General features: G+C 41.2%; 1 protein-coding gene across 1 annotated transcript in view; it reads right to left on the bottom strand.

Annotated features, from left to right (window-relative positions):
• The window catches only part of SYCP2L (synaptonemal complex protein 2 like), an 85675-nt gene that overhangs the window by 36518 nt on the left and 25237 nt on the right, over window positions 1-23920 (bottom strand). The window contains exons 12-20 of the mRNA XM_050788821.1: window positions 23773-23818; window positions 21717-21809; window positions 21562-21622; window positions 10384-10529; window positions 8598-8691; window positions 7698-7795; window positions 5610-5754; window positions 4649-4698; window positions 850-979 (exon numbers count right to left, since the gene is read on the bottom strand). Coding sequence (XP_050644778.1) covers window positions 850-979; window positions 4649-4698; window positions 5610-5754; window positions 7698-7795; window positions 8598-8691; window positions 10384-10529; window positions 21562-21622; window positions 21717-21809; window positions 23773-23818 — 863 coding nt within the window. The remainder of the gene's footprint in view (window positions 1-849; window positions 980-4648; window positions 4699-5609; window positions 5755-7697; window positions 7796-8597; window positions 8692-10383; window positions 10530-21561; window positions 21623-21716; window positions 21810-23772; window positions 23819-23920) is intronic.

Here is a 23920-nt window from a genome sequence, read left to right as displayed (position 1 = left end):
CTTAAAAAAGGAGACAGCGAAAATAAAATACATTGAGGGTTAAGTAAAAGCCTATAGGTTAAGGGTGGGCAAACTCTGGCCCCCAAGCCAAATCCAGTCTGCTACTCATTTTATAAATAAAGTTTTATGGAAAGACAGCTAGCCCATTGGCTTACATCTTATCCACGGCCAATTTTGTGCAACAACCGCACAGTTGAATAGTTACAACAGAAACCATATGGATCAAGGCCAGCTGTGGTGGCTCATGCCTGTAATCCCAGCACTTTGGGAGGGCAAGGTGGGCAGATCACTTGAGGTCAGGAGTTCCAGAATGGACTGGCCAACATGGCAAAACTCCATCTCAACTAAAAATACAAAAATTAGCTGGGTATGGGAGGCTGAGGCAGGAGAATTGCTTGAACCTGGGAGGCGGACGTTGCAGTGAGCTAGGATCACACCATTGCACTCCAGCCTGGGCGACAGAGCAAGACTCCATGTCAAAAAAAAAAAAAAAAAAAAAAAAAAAGACAAGAAAAAGAAACCATATGGATCAAAAAGCAAAAAATAATTACTATTGGAACCTTACAAAAAATGTTTACCAACCCCTGCTACAGGTCATAATTTGAGATGTCTTGCTTCTTTAAAAAAAGAAGAGACCAGCAATTCTTGGGCACAAGCTGATCTCAAATGGCAAAGCAAAATTAAAACATCATATCCTCTGTTATTTTCTAATAAGAGACATTAAGGTAAAGAACAATGTTATCTTCATATTTTCTTTAATATATATTAAAATGAAAATGTTTTGTTTACTTCAAACTTCCTTTCCCGAATACAAATTTTTTCTGTGTAAGTCAATGGAAAATCATGTACCTGTTCTCTGGGCAGAATCTTCAGGAGTCGAAAAAGCAAAACTATCTTGGAATTTTTTTTCAGAAGTCTTTGGAGATACGGTGTTATTTTGATTGGGTATGTCTTTCTGTGATGGTGACAGAAGCTTAGCCTAAAATATAGTATCTTTTTAAAGTGTTAACATTTATAACAATTCAAAACAAGTTATCAAAATATTCTAAGACATTTTCAATATTACTTTAAGAAGCTTAAGTATTAGATTTACTCCATTTGAAAATAAATGCTAATTCTATTCAGAATTTCTGTGTGTTTTTAGTTGAGGGGTGGATATTAGCTTAATGCCATGGTACTGAATCTGAACTAGATCATTTATTCTTTCAGGAGATACAGAAATGAAAATCTCATGAATCCTTGGAAATCATAAATTCTGTTAGGTAAAAAGAGAGAGGCTGGCACCTGATCCTAGACTCTGGTTTTCACAGTTGAAAAGGATCTTATAGATTCTTAAATTTCCAATTTCCAGTTATCTTTTTTTGTTTAAGATGGAGTCACTCTGCCACCCGGGCTGGAGTGCAGTAGCATGATCTCAACTCACTGCAACCTCCACCTACTGAGTTCAAGCAATTCTCGTGCCTCAGCCTTGTGAGTAGCTGGAATTATAGGCATGCGCCACCACACCCAGCTAATTTTTTTGTATTTTTAGTACAGACGGGGTTTCGCCATGTTGGCCAGGCTGGCCTCAAACTCCTGACCTCAGGTGATCTGCCCGCCTCTGCCTCCCAAAGTGATGGGATTACAGGCGTGTGCCACCGCACCCAGCCAATTTCCAGTTATCTTCTAATTGCTCTGCATTAAAGTACTGCTCCACTCAAATGGACAATAGATTCAAACCTTGACTCTTTGAACTATTTTCAATGTATATATTGAGATAGAAATGTTTTCCTTAGGAACTATAACATTACTATTTTTATTAATTTAAAATTATCTTAAAGACATTTTCAAATAATAGTACTTTTATTAAATACATTAATAAAAACCAAAGGGGAAGGAGAATAAAGCAAGCTTATTTCAGACATTTAGTTAAGAGAGAGACAGAGTGCACGAGACAGAAACAGAGGGAATGTGCCTGTCTAAAGTCCTAGGGTCAAAGCCAAGTGTCTACTCATTGAAACATGCCTGCTCTACCTGCCTCTATTGTATTACAGCATGAGAACTGATCTGCCTAATGATCCTAGTGAAAATCCTAAATGATCAATGATTCAATTATATTTCCTTTACTCAGCTTACTAAGAAATAAAATATCTAACAATTAGAATTAGTGTAAGGGGACACGAGATTTAAATTTTAATGAGCAGGAAAATTACATTAACTAAATCCTTCCTTCTTGAGGTACTCTGGTTAAGTGAGATTTTACTGCAGTAAATAAAATTCTGACTGCAATTTTTTTTTTTTTTTTTTGAGACAGAGTCTCGCTCTGTCGCCCAGGCTGGAGTGCAGTGGCCGGATCTCAGCTCACTTGCATTTTTACTGAATAGGAAATTTCTCCTTTTGCTTTCCATTCAAAGTTTGGTATAAATGCTATTGAGCTTCTCTTTTTAATTTTTCAAAGACACATCTAATAAACAATAGCCACAAAAAAATAAATGCTAAGATCATAAGATCCCTGAATTGGAAGAACATGAAGTCATATTTCAGTAGATAACTCTAAGTGTGGTCTCAAAGTGTGGTCTACATTGGGGCATGAGCAGTATCTGGAAACTTGATGGAAACGCAAATTCTCAAGTCCCATCTATTCAATTCAAAACTCTAGGGACAGGACCCAGCAATCTATGTTTTAGCAAGCCATCCTGGTCATTGTGATGGCCACTGGTGTTTGAGAACCACTGCTCTACATCAGGGGTTGGCAAACTCTAGTCTGTTGCTGTTCTTGCAAACAAAGTTTTATTAGAACACAGCATACCCATGTGTTTCCATTCTGTCTCTGGCTGTTTTCTGGCTACAAAGGCTGAGGTGAGTAGTTGCCACAGAGATTGCATGGTTCAGAAAGCCTAAAGTATTTACTATCTGGCCCTTTACAGAAAAAATGTGCTGACCTGTACTGTAAATTATTATCTTATACAAGAGAGAAGTATAATTTTGAATACCAGTATTTGTAGAAAATCAGCAATGCCCTCACTGAAAATCAACATAGATTTCTTGCCAGAGGCACAGCTTAAATTTATCGATTTTTGAAACTGTGGCCAGGCACGGTGGCTCATGCCTATAATCCCAGCACTTTGGGAAGCCAAGGCAGGTGGATCACTTAAGGTCAGGAGATCGAAACCAGCCTGGCCAACATGGCAAAACTCTGTCTCTACTAAAAATACAAACATTAGCTGGGCATGGTGGCAGGGGCCTGTAATCCCAGCTGCTCAGGAGGCTGAGGCAGGAGAATCACTTGAACCTGAGAGGCGGTGGTTGCAGTGAACTGAGATCACACTGTTGCACTTCAACCTGGACGACAGAGCAAGACTGTCTCAAAAAAAAAAAAAAAAAAAGATTTTTGAAGCTGTGGTATTTCTTTGGTGTTTATTTCAAATAAAAGCTGTATTTACTAGAAACTGTTCTTTGGGTCCATTTCTAACTGATAACTCATTATTTCAGGTTAAACTATTCACTGAATAAATACGCACTCTGACTCATAGGTTTAAACCACCCCTGTCCTTAGAGCATGAGAGCCCTTCAGGTTGACAGAGAGCAACACATCCCAGGTTGATGGAAGAAAGATGAAGGTGTGATTAAGACCCTAACCAAACTCTTTCTGCATGAGCAGGCAGGACACTGTCGATACTCTCAGAATCACAGCAGCTGCTCCTTACAAAACACTCTGAACTAGATTATAGACTCTGTACTGTATATATAGCTCATATGACACAAAACAAAAACCAACTGCTGATAGAGGTAATTCAGTGAATAAAAGGCAAAAATTGGCTTTGAATTGGTGCAGACACTGCTGTCTCTACTCTTTACAACTTTGATATAAAACAAGGATAAATGAAGGGAAATGAAGAAACTTTGAGGGTTTATTCAATATTTATATAAGCCTGAAGGTATCCTAAGCACTTGCAAAATAAATGTCTAAATAATTAAATCATTAAAAGCATTAGAAAAAACTAAGGGAAGAACTGAACCAACAAGTTTACCTCAGAACATACATTCAAAAGAGTATACATTTGCAGGACATGGGAATAGCCCAGAATTTTAGCATCATTAATAACAAACATCCTCCAGCAACATTTGGGAACAGTTTAAAAAAAAAAAAGACCCTAAATCTTTTTTTTTTTTTTTTCTGAGACAGGGTCTCATTCTGTCACCCAGGCTGGAGTGCAGTGGCGCAATCTCAGCTCACTGCAAACCCCACCTCCCAGGCTCAAGCCATCCTCCCAGGCTCAAGCCATCCTCCCACCTCAGCCTCCTGCGTAGCTGGGACTATAAGCACATGCTACCACACCTGGCTAATTTTTGTACTTTTTGTAAAGACGGGGTTTCACCATGTTGCCCAGGCTGGTCTCGAACTCCCAAGCTCAAGTGATGCACCCGCCTTGGCATCCCAAAGTGCTGGGATTACAGGCATGAACCAGCATGCCCAGCATAGAAGACCCTAAATACTTACCCAAGAGTCATATTAAATGTTTAGAAGTCCTTGCAATTTCCATTGACAGTGATTCACATATCAGTAAACCAATATTTTGTTATTTTCATACTTCTGAAAGTTGTTTTTGGGGAAATAAATGCCGTTTAACTCGTAGGGCACATATCAACCCAGATAAAATGTACTTACTTGGTCTTTCTCACGGTCACTGCCACTACTGGGGGGGAAAACTGACAAGACTAAATTGAAAGAAAACAAGTACACAACATACACATTAACTCATGAGGCATAAAAATTCACTACTCCCTCTCCCAATATGCTAAGGCTAAAAGCAATTCCCACTTCCTACAGCTTCCTGAAATGTCTCCTCTTAAGATCCTTTCTATATTCAATCTTGCTCCTCACCATTCAGTTCCTCACCACTCAGCATGAATTCTCTGCTCCAGACTTTGTCCCTGAATGTCACCCCCACATCCTTGTTGTGTCCTTGTAGTTTGTTTTGTTTGAGACAGGGTCTCACTCTTTCACCTGAGCTGCAGTGCAGTGAAGTGATCACTGCTCACTGCAGCCGTGACCTCCTGGGCTCAAGCAATCCTCCTGCCTCAGCCTCCCAAGTAGCTGGGACCACAGACACACACCATCATGCCCAGCTAATGTGTTAATTTTGTAGAGGTGTGGTCTCACCACATTGCCCAGGCTGGTCTCTAGCAACCCTCCCACCTCGGCCTCCCAAAGTGCTGGGATTAGAGGTGTGAGCCACCATGCATGCCCTTGTGGTTTTACCTGCCTAATAATGCTTCCCTTTCTCCTCTTCACAATCCTATTCTTTTTTCCAAGGGTTAAAAATCAAGTCCCACCCACCTCTTCCTTGAAGATTTTCCTGATGATTCCAGCTCATGACAGATTCCTCTTATCTGAATTTCTACTCCATTTATACAAAACTCATCTGTAACAACTGTTGGTTAATTTCACGTTCTTCCGTCTCATGTACACAGTACATTTTGCCTTTCCAGTGTAACTGTAGCAGGGAAAGCTGGCCCCATGATCATATCTTTCTTTGGACCCACTCCCATTACATACCGAAAAATAAATATCTCATTTGAAAATCACTATTTGAAAAGTGATTCAAAAGAAGACATGCCAGACTTACTGCTCATACTACTTCTGGTTCTTGTCTTCTTTCTACCAGAATATGATTTTAGGGATTTCCTTTTTTGGTTACTGATCCAAGATAGTTCACTGGTACTCGAATCTTGATCACTCTCAGAGAACAGATGCTTTCTGTAATGAGACTTCTACAAGCACAGATCATAAATGAGAATTTTAGAGGGGTGTTAGTGCCTCTTATGTACAACTAAACATATTCTACAAAGCTAGAGATAAGAGAAGTACCCTTCTAGAAGCCTGGGCTTTCTTATATAACATAAAGGCAAAGAAGTATGGAGAGGAAGTAAAAGATTATTCCATCAGTCAATTCACAACCAAGTTGCTGTTGTACAGGATGACAAAATCCTTTCTAATAAAACGTTTGCAACAGAAGAGATGCTGGACGACTGTTCAAAAGCTGACCAATCTCAATATTGTGCCTAATACTACTTCAAAATACTAAGTCAGAAGGCAAAAGAAAGTATGGGAATATTTTTTGCAAAGACAAGCCTCTCTACATTTTAGAAGAACTAAAACCAAACCGGAGGGTCATTTCTTTTCTTTTTTTTTTTTTTTTGAGATGGAGTCTCACCCTGTTGCCCAGGCTGGAGTGCAGTGGCGCAATCTGGCTCACCGCAACCTCTGCCTCCTGGGTTCAAGTGAAGCTCCTGCCTCAGCCTCCAGAGTAGCTGGGATTACAGGCGCCCGCCACCACCCAGCTAATTTTTTTTTTTTTTTTTTTTTTTTGTATTTTTAGTAGAGATGGGGTTTCACTATGTTGGCCAGGCTGGTCTCAAACTCCTGACCTCACATGATCCACCTGCCTCGGCCTCCCAAAGTGCTGGGATTACGGGTGTGAGACACCGCACCCAGCCTAGGAGCGTAATTTGTTTAAAACATAAAGCATTTTGAAATTAAGCCTGGATTACAAAAGATTAGAGATTTAGGGCAAGTTTAATCTTTCTGGTGGATTATTCAACTGTACTTGGATATTTATATTTTTAAAATCTTTTTCTGTTTTTACATTGTCATAAATGCTGTGATGAATACATGTTTATGCTTGATTTTAATATGGAGTTTTTTTGAGTTCTGTTTGTTGGGTATCTTCAGGGCCCAGTCCTCAAGCCCTCTTGCCTCTCAAGGGCCGCAGCATTCAGCTACTAATAGTTCATTCTCATTTCAGGCCAGGGAGGAGCTAAGTGTCACTCCCAAACATTACGCTCCTTCAGTCTCTAGATCCCAGATGAAGAAATGAGACAGAGGCCAAATAAGTCATGTATTCCAAGGGAAAACCGAGTTGAACGAAAAGAGAACACACAGCCGGGTGCCGCCAGGTGCAGTGACTCATGCCTGTAATCCCAGCACTTTGGGAGGCCAAGGCGAGTGATCACCTGAGGTCAGGAGTTTGAGACCAGCCTGGCCAACATGGCGAAATCCCGTCTCTACTAAAGATACAAAAATTAGCCAGGCATGGTGGCATGCGCCTATAATCCTAGCTACTCAGGAGGTTGAAGCAGGAGAATCATTTGAACCCAGAAGGTGGAGGTGGCAGTGAGCCAAGATCGTGCCATTGCACTCCAGCCTGGGCGACAAGAGCGAAACTCAGTCTCAAAAAAAAAAGAAAAAGAAAAAGAAAAGAGAATACACAAACATGGAGGCAAAAACAATCTCAAGGAGGGGATGGTGAAAAAAACTGACAGACAGCTGATGAGGCATGGTGGCTCATGCCTGTAATCCCAGAGATTTGGGAAGCCAAGATGGGAGAATCTCTTAAGGCCAGGAGTTTGAGACCAGCCCGGGCAATGGAGCAAGACTCCATCTCTATAAAAAATGTTAAAATGAGGCAGGCATGGTGCCACCACCTGTAGTTCTTGCTACTCAGGAAGCTGAGGCAGGATGATCGCATGAGCTTGGGAGGCTGAAGCCGCAGTGAACTATGACGACAGAACAAGGCCTTGTCTTAAAAAAATTTTTTTAATTGACAGATGGTTGGCCAGGAGAAAATGGTCTATGAACCAGGAAAGGTGGCTTCCACCTGTCACTACGCTAGTAGAGACAGATAAGAACCTTGAGCCCCACTCCCTGTACTCACAGGTGGCTTAGGTTGGTCATTTAAGCGGAGAGTTATTAGGCAGCGGTCATCTTCAGCACTCATAAACTCTACCACGTTGGTGGATTCTTTTGCCTGCTCTATACAAATTAAGAGAAAGACATTTACTATAATAACCATGCACACGCTGACATTCTCACCAGTGCTCTTCATGGGATGCCCCCTCTGGTACCTCTCCATCCTTTGGTAAGAGCTGGTAATTAGGTCCTGCCTCAAACCTCCAATCAGAAATCTATGGGCACTGGCTGGCATGTTGGCTCATGCTTGAAATCCCACGACTTTGGGAGGCCAAGGTGGGCGGATCACTTGAATCCAGGAGTTTGAGACCAGCCTGGCCAATGTGGCAAAACCCCATCTCCACTAAAAATAGAAAAAATTAGCTGGGCATGGTGGCACACACCTATAGTACCAGCTACTTGGGAATCTGAGGCAGGAGAGTCGCTTGAACCTGGGAGGCAGAGGTTGCAGTGAGCCAAGATCACGCCACTGCACTCCAGCCTGGGCAACAGAGCAAGACTCCATCTCAAAAAACAAGAAATCTATGGGCACTTGGGAAAACAGCCTTGGGGCGTAAGTCAAAAGAGAAACATGGTCTAGTGCGGGGCCAGCTTTGTGGGTAGACAAGACCCTCCCTACCCCCCATGTCCTGCCTCCCCCAAACCCCATCATTTCTTCTCCTTTGTCATTTCCAGTTGACCGACAAGAGAGACCTTATCAGGTGTAGAAAACAATTCAAGGCTATCAGCAGTTCTTCTTCCTCCAGAGGTGCCATCAGACATGCATCACTCATATGACCACAGGTTTCCAGTGACCTCTTCCAACTAAGGTTTCATTGCTTTTACAGGAAACTCAGGGTCAGAATTTCCTTATTTCCCAATATACCTGTTTCTCTTTCATGGCCACTGGGATTCTCCCTGTCTTCTTTATCAGACTTACTAAAAAGTTCTGAGGAGATTTTCATCTGGTCAGGCAACATCTGAAATGCAAGACAAAAGTCAACTTTGAAATGTAGTCATTTAAAAAAAAAAATTAAGGAAAACCTAAAGCTTAGAACAAAACATGATAAATCAGAAGTTACTCAAGTTTACCAGTTTGTCCTCTCCTGAAGGATCATTCCACTGTTTCTGCCTTCTCCAGGCCCCATCTCCCTCCAGGACGAGCTAGGGCTAGCCATTCCCCTGCTCTAAGCACTCTTTCCTAGTGTCTTCCCAGCCTCTCCCATCTCTGGCCCAGGTCTCACCCCGTTGGGTAACGGCTAATCCCTGCTTCTTGTAGGCACTGAGTCTCTCTCAGGATGAGTCTGTAGTGAGTTCCCAACTGTAGGGTCCTCAGGCCAACCCCTTTCCCTAGGGTAGGGGCCTCCTATTCTAGGAACTGCAGTTTTATCACAGGAAAATCCTCATTCTCCCCTCCAAACATATTATTCATTTTGTGAAATATGGAAATACATTTGGTTTTGATGTTTTTGTGAGTTAAGGCAAACTTCTCATCAGAACACATGTAATTTGATGGAAGAAATGTTTTTTTATCAAGTGACTGATTTCCCCTTTATTTCTCATCCTCATCCTCAACCACGAAATGGAGTTTTTGTAAAAAGACCATGTCATTAAAATAGGGTGAGTTTTTGGAAACTATTTTAAGAGCACTTTGCTACATATAAACACTTTCATATACAACTCAAACCAAAAGGAAGCCAGACCAAGACCTCTCCCTCAGATCTCTGAGCTCTTAATTCAACTCTCTGTGGGCCATTACCACAGTATTTTTTGCCTTTTGTCACAAATTTCTTTGCCCCGTCTACCGTCTGTGATATAGAAAGGTTTCCTGTTCCTGTCAACAAACAGGAAACATTACAGTCAGAGAGTTGGAGACCACAGCAATCTAGAGAGGTACAGACCATTTCCACAAGGTAAGACCGACAGGTAAAACTGTGGAAAAACTCCCTCAGAAACTTTATTCCTAATGACTCCCTGATATGGTTTGGCCGTGTCCCCACCCAAATCTCATCTTGAAACGTAGCTCCCATAATTCCCATGGGAGGTAAATGAATCATGGGGATGGGTCTTTCCCATGCTGTTCTCGTGATAGTAAGTCTCACAAGATCTGATGGTTTTATAAAGGGCAGTTCCCTTACACAAGCTCTCTTGCCTCCCACCATGTAAGATGTGACTTTGCTCCTCCTTTGCCTTCTACCATGATTGTGAAGCCTCCCCAGCTATGTTGAACTGTGAGTCCATTAAACCTCTTTCCTTTATAAATTACCCAGTCTCGGGTATGTCTTTATTAGCAGCGTGAGAACAGACTAATACACTCCCCATAGGTCCAGGGGGAGCTGAGAGAGATGGAAATGCCAGTGTCCTCAGGACTCCAGGAAGAAGGTGGTAAGAGGGTGATATTATCCTAGAAAACTTTTCATCTGTTCACAGTAAGTAGAATAAAGCATTTCAAGGAACAAAGAGGCTTTCTGTCCTACCTCGTCAAGACAATGACCCATGAAAAGGGAAAAGTGGGATTCAAATCCAGAACTCTCAACTCTTTTTACATGGCACTCGAAAGACCAGGTTTTCTGCTTGATCAAATATTCACATCAAAACCCAACAAGGACATTTAATAGACATGAAATATACTAAAACATTTTTAAATAATCCAAAAGAATGAAACCTGCCACCTGTTTATCTTTTCCTAAAGCTTGAATGGAAGCTTGTGATATGTTGAACTGCAAATCAAAATGGATTTCTATTTTCATGACTTCTTTGTAGCTGATAATCATGGGCTTCTTGAGGTAAATGATAAATATCTTTATCTTCTCAGTTTCTACGAGAAAATATGGAATATCAATGCATAACAACATACTTCAATGTTTTATTTTAAAATTTTATAATTTTAAATAACTATACTAGGGTGTCTGTTCAGATTTTTCTGTGGTAAGAAGTTGAAAAGAAATCATATTAAATAACATTACTTTGAGATTGTCCTTTAGATGCACATGTGTATTTACGCATATACATATACTATACAATTAAGTGGTTGATCTTGCAAACATTGGAAGTAACTTACCTTAGCAGCAAAGAAATGAAGATAGTTTTGCCTTCTGCAATTCAATTTTTTTAAGAGCATTTTGTTTAATACAAGGCTATCATCTGCAATAGGTATTTCATTCCCAAATATACTAAGCACAACATTCACTCTCTTTCTCTGAAATTCTACTTATTTCTAAAATTGAAAATAAAACTCACTGTCCCCAGTGTGCAAAATGGAATAATCTACCACCATTTCAATGGACTCCACTTGAAGAAGAGGCAGAAACACCTTAGAAAGAAGTCTGCAGGCCAGTGGTGGTGGCTCACGTCAGTAATCCTAGCACTTTGGGAGGCCAAGGCAGGCTGATCACGAGGTCAGGAGATCGAGACCATCTTGGCTAACACGGTGAAACCCTGTCTCTGCTAAAAATACAAAAAAATAGCCGGGCACGGTGGCGGGCGCTTCTAGTCCCAGCTATTCAGGAAACTGAGGCAGGAGAATAGGCATGAACCCAAGAGGCGGAGCTTGCAGTGAGCCGAGATCGTGCCACTGCACTCCAGCCTGGGTGACAGAGTAAGACTCTGTCAAAAAAGAAAGGAAGGAAGGAAGGAAGGAAGGAAGGAAGGAAGGGAGGAAGGGAGGGAAAGACAGGCAGAAAGAAAGAAGAAAGAAAAAGAAAGAAGAAAGAAAGAAAAGAAAAGAAAAGAAAGAAAGAGAAAGAAAGAAAGAAAAAGAAAGAAAGAAAGAAAGTCAGTCAGTCTGCGTCTCCCAGCACTTTGGGAGGCCAAGGCGGGCGCATCACGAAATCAGGAGTTCGAAACCAGCCTGACCAACACGCTGAAACACTGTCTTTACTAAAAATACAAAAATTAGCTGGGCATGGTGGTGCACCCCTGTAATTCCAGCTACTCAGGAGGTTGAGGCAGGAGAACCGCTTGAACCCGGTAAGTGGAGGTTGCAATGAGCTGAGATCGTGCCACTGCACTCCAGCCTGGGTGGCAGAGTGAGCCTCCATCTCAAAAAAAAAAAAAAAAAAAAAAAAGTCTGTGTCTCAGACAACAGCCTCCTTGCAGGCTCCTACCTGGTCACCGGCCCCTTCCTGACAAATTGTCATCAGGCTTAGAAGAGAAAATAGCTTAGACCAAATTCACAAAGAGCCCAAGAATAAGCCACGTTAGGTACAAGGTAAGTTGGAAGAAGCAGAATAGAAAAGGCAGCAAAGTCCAGGAAAGAACAGGCAAAGCTAATGGCCACAAATTAATGAGAAGGGAAAGAAGGGGAAAAAAACGAGTGAAACATACATGAGTCTAAATCTGTAAGGTCCAACTCATCAGAGTACTTAAAGCATGCCTAGTACCAACTGAGATGCTCTGTAAGCATAAAATACACATCAGATTATGAAGACTCAGTACACAAAAGAAGAATGTAAAATGTATCATTAGTAATTTTAAAATATTGATTACATGTTAAAATAATATTCTGGATATTATTCCTGGATATAATATTCTGGGTTAAATAAAATATATTATTAAAATTAATCTACTTAATCTTACTTTTTTAATCTACCAAAATTAATCTACTTTTTTCTTTAACGTGACTACTAGAAAATTTTAAATTAAGTATCTGGCTCACCTTATATTTCTATAGGACGGTATTGGCCTAGAGTAAGGCTCCATGATCTCCCCAAAATACTAATCTTACTGGACATTTTACTCATCACTGCAGGGAAAGTCTATAAAACCATTCAACAAAAGTAAGTTTAAATATCTTAAAAAGTAACTAGCTAATTGTTAGCCCAGCGTGGTGGCGGAAGCCTGTGGTCCCAGCTACTCAGGAGGCTGAGGCAGGAGAATGGCGTGAACCCAGGAGGAGCTTGCAGTGAGCCAAGATCGCGCCACTGCACTCCAACCTGGTGACAGAGCAAGGCTCCGTCTCAAAAAAAAAAAAACCAAAAAAAAACAGAAAAGGGGTCAAAGGACATAAACAGATACTTATCAAACAAAGATATTCATGCAGCCAACAAACATGAAAAAAAGCTCAACATCACTGATCATCAGAGAAATGCAAATCAAAACCACAGTGAGATACCATCTCATGCCAGTCAGAATGGCTATCATTAAAAAGTCAAACAACAGATGCTGGCAAAGTTGCAGAGAAAAAGGAATGCTTTTACCCTGTTGGTAGAAGTGTAAATTAGTTCAACCATTGTGGAAGGCACTGTGGTGATTCCTCAAAGACGTAGAGAAAGAAATACCATTTGACCCAGCAATCCCATTACTGGGTATACGCCCAGACGAATATAAATCATTCTATTATAAAAATACATGCACACCTATGTTCATTGCAGCACTATTCACAATAGCAAAGGCATGGAATCGATCTAAATGCCCATCAATGATAGACTGGATTAAAAAAAAAAGTGGGACATATACACCATGGAATACTATGCAGCCATAAAAAAGAATGAGATCATGTCCTTTGCAGGGACATGGATGGAGCTGCAAGCCATCATCCATAGCAAACTATCACAGGAACAGAAAACCGAACACCACATGTTCTCACTTATAAGTGGGAGCTGAATGATGAGAACACATGGACACATGTTGGGAACAACACACTGGGGCCTGGGAATGTTGGGGAGAACATCAGGAAGAATAACTAATGAATGCCGAGTTTAACACTTAGGTGATGGGATGATCTGTGCAGCAAACCACTATGGCACACATTTACCTATGTAACAAACCTGTACATCTTGCACATATACCCATGAACTTAAAATAAAAGTTGAAGAAAAAAAAAAAAGGAATGCAATGATAACATTTACCTTCTTTCCATGAGGCACTCGTTGTGCTGCAAGCTCATCTAACTATATGTTTGCTTAGAAATTCTAAGGAGGCCAGGCACGGTGGCTCACACCTGTAATCCCAGCACTTTGGGAGGGCGAGGCTATCAGATTACTTGAGGTCAGGAGTTTGAGACCAGCCTGGCCAACATGGCAAAATCCCATCTCTACTAAAATATAAAAATTAGCCAAGTGTGGTGGTATGGGCCTGTAATCCTAGCTACTCAGCAGGCTGAGGCAGGAGAATCGCTTGAACCCAGGAAGCGGAGGTTGTAATGAGCCAAGATTGCGCCACTGCACTCCAGACTAGGTGACAGAGATACGCTGTCTCAAAACAAAACAAAACAAAACAAAAAGAAATTCTAAGGAAGAAATGTTGAACCACACCAGGCACTCCCTGAGATTCTCCCCACCAGGAGATTGCCCTGAGACAACAGTCAATGTACAACTGAGTTCTGCCCACAATGGCATCAGCCAGACCACCTGATGAATAAGCAAGTCACGGAGACCCCACACTTCCTCACTCTCTCCCTTACATATCATTCATGCCAAGTCCTCTTTAAAAGCCCCTGCTTTCTTGCTCACCCACTGCCTGGAAACAGACTTGGTGCTGTTGGGGGTGGGGGTACAGTGGGAGTGAGACTGGCCTTTGGATTGCACGGGAGCTGGGTGAGGCCTGTGACTGCTGACTTTTCCCCACTTCCCTGACAACCTGCATGACTCAGCAGAGACAGCCATAATCCTCCTAGGAACATAACTCCATTGACCTGGGAACCTCACCCCTCACAGCCGCAGCAAGACCCACCCAAGGAGAGTCTGAGTTCAGACACTCCTAACCCTGCCCACACCCAGTGGTCCTTCCCTACCTATCCTGGTAACTGAAGACTAAGGGAATAGTGGCCCCACCCACCGCCTGTTCCTCCCCACACTACCATAGCTGATGCTCTCTGGAAAGCGCCACCTCCCGGCAGAAGGCCAACCAGCACAAAAATAGAGCATTAAACCACCAAAGCTAAGAACCATCACAGAGTCCATTTCACCTCCCTGCCACTTCCATCAGAACAGGTGCTGGTATCCAAGGCTGACAGACCCATAGACAGTTCACATCACAGGACTCTGCAGACACCCCCCAGTACCAGCCCAGAGCCTAGTAGACTTGCTGGGTGGCTAGACCCTGAAGAGAGATAATAATCTCTACGACTGGGCTCTCAGGAAGCCACATCCATAGGAAAAGGGGGAGAGTACTACATCAAGGGTAAACCCCATGGGACAAAATAATCTGAACAACAGCCTTCAGCCCTAGACCCTCCCTCTGACAGAGCCTACCCAAAGGAGAAAGAACCAGAAAACCAACTCTAGTACTATGACAAAACAAGGTTCTTCAACATCCCCCAAAAATCATACTGGCTCACCAGCAATGGATCCAAACCTAGAAGAAATCCCTGATTTACCTGAAAAAGAAATTCAGGAGGTTAGTTATTAAGCTAATCAGGGAGGCATCAGAGAAAGGTGAAGCCCAATGTAAGGGGAAAAAAAAAATCATACAAGAAGTGAAAGGAGAACTATTCAATGAAATAGATAGCATAAATAAAAAACAATCAACATTTCAGGAAACAATGGACAACTTACGGAAATGCAAAATGCTCTGGAAAGTCTCAACAATAGAATGGAACAAATAGAAGAAAGAAAGTCAGCCAGGCATGGTAGCTCACGCCTGTAATCCCAGCACTTTGGGAGGCCAAGGTGGGTGGATCATGAGGTCAGGAGGTCGAGACCATCCTGGCCAACATGGTGAAATCCTGTCTCTACTAAAAATACAAAAAAATTAGCTGGGTATGGTGGCACGTGCCTGTAATCCCAGCTACTCAGAAGGCTGAGGCACGAGAATCTCTTGAACACAGGAGGTGGAGGTTGCAGTGAGCTGAGATCACACCACTGTACTCCAGCCCAGTGACAGAGCAAGACTCTGTCTCAAAACAAACAAACAAACAAACAAAACCAAACAAAGTCAGAGCTCGAAGACAAGGTCTTCGAATTCATCCAATACAACAAAGACAAAGAAAAAAGAGTAAGAAAATATTAACAATGCCTCCAAGAAGTCTGGGGTGATGTTAAATGACCAAACCTGAGAATAATCGGCACTCCTGAGGAAGAAGAGAAATCTGAAAGTTTGGAAAATATATCTGGGGGAATAATCAAGGAAAACTTCCCCGACTTTGCTAGAGACCAAGACATCCAAATACAAGCAGCACAAAGAACACTCAGGAAATTCATCGCAAAAAGATCATCGGCTAGGCACACTGTCATCAGGTTTTCTTTTCTTTTTTTTTTTTGAGATGGAGTCTCGCTCTGTCACCCAGGCTGGAGTGCAGTGGCGCGATCTCGGCTCACTGCAAGCTCCACCTCCTGGGTTCACACCACTTTCCAGCCTCAGCCTCCCAACGAAGGAAAGAATCTTGAAAGCAGTGAGACAAAAGCACCAGGTAACCTATAAAAAAAACCTATCAGATTAACAGCAGATTTCTCAGTAGAAACCCTACAAGCTAGAAGGGATTGGGGCCCTATCTTCAGCCTCCTCAAACAAAACAATTATCAGCCAAGAATTTAGTATCCAGTGAAAATAAGCTTGACATATGAAGGAAAGATACAGTCTTTTTCAGACAAACAAATGCTGAGAGAATTTGCCACTATCAAGCCACCACTACAAGAACTGCTAAAAGGAGCTCTAAATCTTGAATCCTGGAAACATATCAAAACAGAACTTCTTTAAGGCATAAATCACACAGGACCTATAAAACAAAAATACAATATTACAAAAACCAAGGTATATAAGCAACAAATAGCATGATGAATGGAATGGTCCTAACCCTAACCCTAACCCTAACCTCACATCTCAATACTAACACTGAATGTAAATGGCCTAAATGCTCCACTTAAGAGATACAGAACTGCAGAATGAATAAGAATTCACCAACCATCTGCTGCCTTCAAGAGACTCACCTAACACATAAGGACTCACATAAACTCAAGGTAAAGGAGTGGAAAAAGACATTTCATGCAAATGGGCACCAAAAGCGCGCAGGAGTTATTCTCATATCAGACAAAACAACCTTTAACAAAACAGCAGTTAAAAAAGACAAAGAGGGACATTATATAATGACAAAAGGCCTTGTCCAACAAAAAAATATCACAGTCCTAAACACATATGCACCTAACACTGGAGCTCCCAAATTTATAAAACAATTACTAACAGACCTAAGAAATAAGATAAACAACAACACAATAACAGTGGGGAACTACAATACTCCACTGACAGCACTAAACAGATCATTAAGACAGAAAATCAACAAAGAAACAACGGATTTAAAGTATACCCTGGAACACATGAACTTAACAGATATATACAGAACATTCTATCCAACAACCGCAGAATATACATTCTATTCAACAGGCGCCTGGAACTTTCTCCAAGACAGACCATATGAGAAGACCAAAAAACGAGCCTCAATAAATTTAAGAAAACTGAAATTATTATTATGATTATTTTATTTTTTGAAATGGAATCTTGCTCTGTCACCCAGGCTGGAGTGCAGTAGCATGATCTTGGTTCACTGCAACCTCTACCTCCCAGGTTCAAGTGATTCTCCTGCCTCAGTCTCCCAAGTAGCTGGGATTACAGGCATGTGCCACCAGTTAATTTTTTTGTATTTTTAGTAGAGACAGGGTTTCACCATGTTAGCCAGGCTGGTCTTGAACTCCAAACCTCAGGTGATCTGCCCACCTTGGCCTCCCAAAGTGCTGGGATTACAGGTGTGAGCCACCACGCCTGGCCTAGAAAGCTGAAATTATATCAAGCACTCTCTCAGACCACAGTGGAATAAAACTGGAAATCAACTCTAAAAGGAACCTTCAAAACCATGCAAATACATGGAAATTAAATAACCAGCTACTGAATGATCATTGGGTCAAAAATGAAATCAAGATGGAAATTTAAAAATTTTTTGAACTGCGTGACAACAGTGACACAACCTATCAAAACCTCTGGGATACAGCAAAGGCAATGCTAAGAGAAAAGTTCATAGCCCTAAACACCTACATCAAAAAGTCTAAAAGAGCACAGACAGACAATCTAAGTTCACACCTCAAGGAACTAGAGAAATAAGAACAAACCAAACTCAAATCCAGCAGAAGAAAAGAAATAACCAACATCACAGCAGAACTAGATGAAACTGAAACAAAACAATACAAAAGATAAATGAAACAAAAAGCTGGTTCTTTGAAAAGCAAATAAAATTGATAGACTATAAGTAAGACTAATCAAGAAAAGAGAGAAAATCCAAATAAGCTCAGTAAGAAATGAAACAGGAGATACTACGACTGACATCACTGAAATACAAAAGATCATTTAAGGCTTCTATGAACACCATTACACATATAAACTAGAAAACCTAGAAGAGATGGATAAATTTCTGGAAAGATACAACCCTCCTAGCTTAAATCAGGAAGAATCAGATACCCTGAACAGACCAGTAACAAGCAGTGAGATTGAAACTGTAATTTAGGCCGGGCGTGGTGGCTCAAGCCTGTAATCCCAGCACTTTGGGAGGCCGAGATGGGCGGATCACGAGGTCAGGAGATCGAGACCGTCCTGGCTAACACGGTGAAACCCCGTCTCTACTAAAAAATACAAAAAACTAGCCGGGCGAGGTGGCGGGCGCCTGTAGTCCCAGCTACTCGGGAGGCTGAGGCAGGAGAATGGCGTAAACCCGGGAGGCGGAGCTTGCAGTGAGCTGAGATCCGGCCACTGCACTCCAGCCTGGGCGACAGAGCGAGACAACGTCTCAAAAAAAAAAAAAAGAAATTGTAATTTAAAAATTATCAGCACCAAAAAGTCCAGGACCAGACGGATTCACAGCAGAATTCTACCAGACATTCAAAGAAGAATTGGTACCAATCCTACTGACATTATTCTACAAGATAGAGAAAGAGGGAACCCTCCCTAAGTCATTCTATGAAGCCAGTATCACCCTAATACCAAAAGCAGGAAGGGATATAACCAAAAAAGAAAACTGCAGACCAAATATCCCTGTGAACATAGATGCTAAAATTCTTAACAAATACTAGCTAACTGAATCCAACAACATATCAAAAAGATAATCCACCATCATCAGGTGGGTTTCATACCAGGTATGCAGGAATGGTTTAATATGCACAAGTCAATAAATGTGATACACCACAAAAACAGAATTAAAAACAAAAATCACATGATCATCTCAACAGATGCAGAAAAAGCATTCAACAAAATCCAGCATCCTTTCTGATTAAAACTCTCAGCAAAATCGGCATACAAGGGACATACCTCAGTGGAATAAAAGCCATCTATGACAAACCCACAGCCAGCATAATACTGAACGGGGAAAAGTTGAAAGCATTCCCTCTGAGAACCAGAACAAAACAAGGACGCTCATTCTCACCACTCCTTTTCAACATAGTACTGGAAGTGCTAGCCAGAGCAATCAGACAAGAGACAGAAATAAAGGGCATCCAAATTGGTAAAGAGGAAGTCAAATTGTCTCTGTTTGCTGATGATAATGATTGTATACCTAGAAGACTCTAAAAATTCCTCCAGAAAGCTCCTTGAACTCATCAAATAATTCAGTAAAGTTTTCAGATAAAAAATTAATGTGCACAAATCAGTTGCTCTTCTATACACCAACAGCAACCAAGCTGAGAATCAAATCAAGAACTCAAACCCTTTTATCATAGATGCAAAAATAAAATAAAATAACTTAGGGATGGGCCGGGTGCAGTGGCTCATGCCTGTAATCCCAGCGCTTTGGGACGCTGAGGTGGGCGGATCACCTGAGGTCAGGAGTTTGAGATCAGCCTGGCTAACATGGTGAAATCCCGTCTCGACTAAAAATACAAAATTAGCTGGGTGTGGTGGTGAGCACCTGTAATCCCATCTACTCAGGAGGCTGAAACAGGAGAATCGCTTGAACCCAGGAGGCAGAGGTTGCAGTGAGCTGAGATCACGCCACTGAAATCACTCCAGCCTGGGTGACAGAGTGAGACTCCATCTCCAAAATAAATAAATAAATAAATAAAACTTAGGTATATACCTAACCAAGGAGGGGAAAGATCTCTACAAGAACTACTACAAAACACTGCTGAAAGAAATCATAGACAACACAAACAAATGGAAACACATCCCATGCTCATGGATGGATAAAATCAATATTGTGAAAATGACCATACTCCCAAAAGGAATCTACATGTTCAATTCAATTCCCAGAAAAATATCACCATCATTCTTCACAGAATTAGAAAAAACAATCCCAAAATTCATATGGAACCAAAAAAGAGCCCACATAGCCAAAGCAAGACTAAGCAAAAAGAACAAATCTGGAGGCATCACATTACCTGATTTCAAACTATATTATAAGGCCATAGTCACAAAAACAGTATGGTACTGGTATAAAAATAGGCACATAGACCAATGGAACAGAATAGAGAACCCAGAAATAAACCCAAATACATACAGCCAACTGATCTTTGACAAAGCAAACAAAAACATAAAGTAGGGAAAGGACACCCTTTTCAACAAAATGGTGCTGTGATAATTGGCAAGCCACATGTATGAGAATGAAACTGGATCCTCATCCCTCACCTGATACAAAAATCAACTCAAGACGGATGAAGGACTTAAATCTAAGACCTGAAACTATAAAAATTCTAGAAGATAGGCCGGGCACGGTGGCTCACACCTGTAATCCCAGCACTTTGGGAGGCCAAGGTGGACAGATCACCTGAGATCAGGAGTTCAAGACCAGCCTGACCTAGAGGGAGAAACCCCATCTCTATTAAAAATACAAAAAAATTAGCCAGGCATGGTGGCACATGCCTGTAATCCCAGCAACTCGGGAGGCCAAGGCAGAAGAATCGCTTGAACCCGGGAGGTGGAGTTTGTGGTGAGCCGAGATCGCGCCATTGTACTCCAGCCTGGGCAACAACAGCAAAACTCCACTTCAAAAAAAAAAAAAAAAAAAAAAAACTCTAGAAGATAACATTGGAAAAACCCTTCTAGACATTGGCTTAGGCAAGGATTTCATGACCCAAAAACAAATGCAATAAAAACAAAGATAAATAGCTAGGAGTTAATTAAACTAAAGATCTTTTGCATGACAAAAGGAACAGTCAGCAGAGTAAATAGACATCCCACAGAGTGGGCAAAAACCTTAGAAATCTATACATCCGACAAAGGACTAATATCCAGAATTTACAACGAACTCAATTCAGCAAGAAAAAAAAAATCCCATCCAAAAGTGGGCTAAGGACATGAATAGACAAGTCTCAAAAGAAGATATACAAATGGCCAACAAACATGCAAAAATGTTCAACATCACTAATGATCAGGGGAATGCAAATCAAAATCTCTGATCTGCAAAGCCCTTGATCCTAACCAATAATTACAAAACAGCCTGATGATCCATCTCCATAGAGGGGGCAGGCACCTACATTTCCTGACAGCCATGTTCCTTCTTGCTAGATGTCTTCCTTACTATCCACAGTTTACTACCTGATCTTCTAGGTTTATCAAGAGAGGAACCTAGGATGACATGTTCTCCTCTCCCCATCAGACTCTTTCAAACCAAAGCAGTACTTTGGGGAAAAGCATTGTTAACTGATTGCTGGATCATATGGTAGTTCTACTTTTAATTTTGTGAGGATCTACAAACATTTTTAAAATGAAAAAACTAGACAAATAATTTAATCCCAAGGTCACAAAGCACAGAAGTCACAAACCTGTGACAGCACACCTTCCATCATACCACACAGCCTTCCTACCCCAAGGCATGATCAAAATATGCCCTAGAATATAATAAAAATCAATATACAGTATGTATAAATAAATATGCACTGCAAATACAACAGAAATAATACTTGGAAATGGACGTGGGTTGTTTAAATGTATCATATTACCTATTATGCCGAAATTCATCACTGCTTCCTTCGGAAGTATCACTGAGTCCCATAGAGTATTCTTGGGAAAATAAATAAGTGAAATTCATGAGCACAAAACATATACTTCCATAAAAATGATCTCTAAAGGCTTAGTTCTAACCAAGAATCATTACCTCAGCATTGTCTATATAAAAAGTGACACTCTGACTTCCCAGGTTGAAGTCGATCCAAAATTTCTCTAATTTTTCATCCGCTGGTTTTCTCATCTGTAAGAGATCATTTCAGCATGAATTATACACATAAAAATCATGCTATAGGGTCAGATAAACATTATTCCCTTGAAAACAGAATTTGTGCTTTTCCTGGAACAGCATTCTCCTAGCATTATAGGGCCTCTCTTTATTGACTGACTCTTTTGTGCAAAACAGAAGGATCTCAGTTTTATGGAACTTGGCCATTTCTCCTCACCCCTCCAAAAATCCCACTATCCGTAGCATATTTAATAGATATTTAAATATGTCACATGATTCTAGCTACACAATTTTTTTCTAATGAAAATCACAGAGAAAACAGTTCTATGTTGAATCAGTAACAATCCACACTGCATATGGATGGAAACTTCCAGAGAAGGAGATACTGTAACCAAACATGAGTGATTTGCCATCTATCTTCCATTAGAGTAGAGCTAAAACGTGAAGACTTCAAATTTCCTTCATTTTAATGATGCTAAAATAAATAGATGTTTATAGTTAAAACAGGGGAAGAAAGATTCTAACAGTATGGTGTTTATAGAAACAGTAAACATCTTCTCTGCCCCTCAGCTTTTCGTAAGTACCTTTCCATAGGCACCATTAACAATGCCTTTGTTTCCTTCCAGATGTTTCCTAGACATACATCAACAAGTATAGGCTAGGCACAGTGGCTCTCGCCTGTAATCCCAGCACTTTGGGAGGCTGACGCAGGCGGATCACAAGGTCAGAAGATTGAGACCATCCTGGCTAACACAGTGAAACCCCGTCTCTACTAAAAATACAAAAAAATTAGCCAGGCATGGTGGCAGGCGCCTGTAGTCCCAGCTACTCAGGAGGCTGAGTCAGGAGAATGGTGTGAACCCGGGAGGCAGAGCTTGCAGTGATCTGAGATCACACGACGGCACTCCAGCCTGGGCGACAGAGCGAGACTCTGTCTCAAAAAAAAAAAAAAAAAAGAAGTATATAGAAAGATTTTATTCCCCAACAATAGATAAAACACTAGACTTACTATTCTACAATCCAATTTTCCAATACGTTGTATTTCTTGGACATCTTTCCTTTCTATAGTACATGTCTACCTTTTAACAGCTACAGAGGTGAATGAGGGCTTTCACCCACAATACATGTTCCTGGAAGCCAGTGTAAGGGTCAGGGTAAGGGCCCTGATGGAAGGGAATGGAAATTTGGATGTCGCAGAAAGAAGAAAAACCAAACAGAGCAGAATCGTCAGACAACCGGAGGGAAAATAAACAGAATCAGCCTACCAGACTCAGTTCTAGAGAGAAGGAATGTGTAGTGTAGCCATGAGTTGCAAGTTTAGCTCAGAGAGGCCAAGAAGGGGACTCTGAACCCAAAACAAAGAAATGATGAATGAGGACATTCTGAAGACAGGGTCCAGGACACTCAAACAAAGTCAAGGTTCCAAGACCTCTAAATATTTTAACCTGAAACTGAGATGCTGTAGGTTGCGGCCCTTTTATATGAAGGACCTTGTTCCTCTAGAAACCAAATGGGGGGTGGGGAAGAAACTGGTCAACCTTGGACTATAAAGTGCAAGGCAGAATGAGAGAGAGAGAAAGGACAGTGGCCCCAGTGGTTGAGAATAAGAGGGTGGGGCATAAGATGGAAGGAGAGAAGCAAGGAAATCATTCTTTTTACCCCAGTCTAGGCATGAATTAGGTTACCCATGAACAGGGTAAAATGAGGCAAGCTTCCTGTAACTGTCCTCATGTACACAGTACAGACCCTAAAATTCCTTTTTCCCATAGTAATAGTAGAGCCCTTAAACTTACTGGTAATGCATTCTGGTTAGGGTATGGTATGATCAGTTTGAGAATTTAGGTCATTAGGAGAAGTTGGCATCCTTTTTTAAAAAGCCCTTTTGAGTTATGAGAACAAAAGTTTGACCTAACCATATAAACCTAACTCCTGGTTTCACTGCACACCACCCTCAGACCTCCAAGAGAGATGAACATACCTCATGCTCATCAGCAAAAGCAGCAACACACGGAAATGAATACACCCTGCAAAACATCTCACAATTAAAAAATAAAATATGAATGAACCTTAAATACATCTACAGACGTTCCGCAACAAGCACGTATAACTAGAGTATGCATTAAGTC

This window comes from Macaca thibetana, chromosome 4, assembly GCF_024542745.1.
Source record: "Macaca thibetana thibetana isolate TM-01 chromosome 4, ASM2454274v1, whole genome shotgun sequence".
NCBI lineage: Eukaryota > Metazoa > Chordata > Mammalia > Primates > Cercopithecidae > Macaca > Macaca thibetana.
The sequence above is the reverse complement of the archived record's forward strand: the minus strand, read 5'-3'. Positions and strand labels throughout refer to the sequence as shown.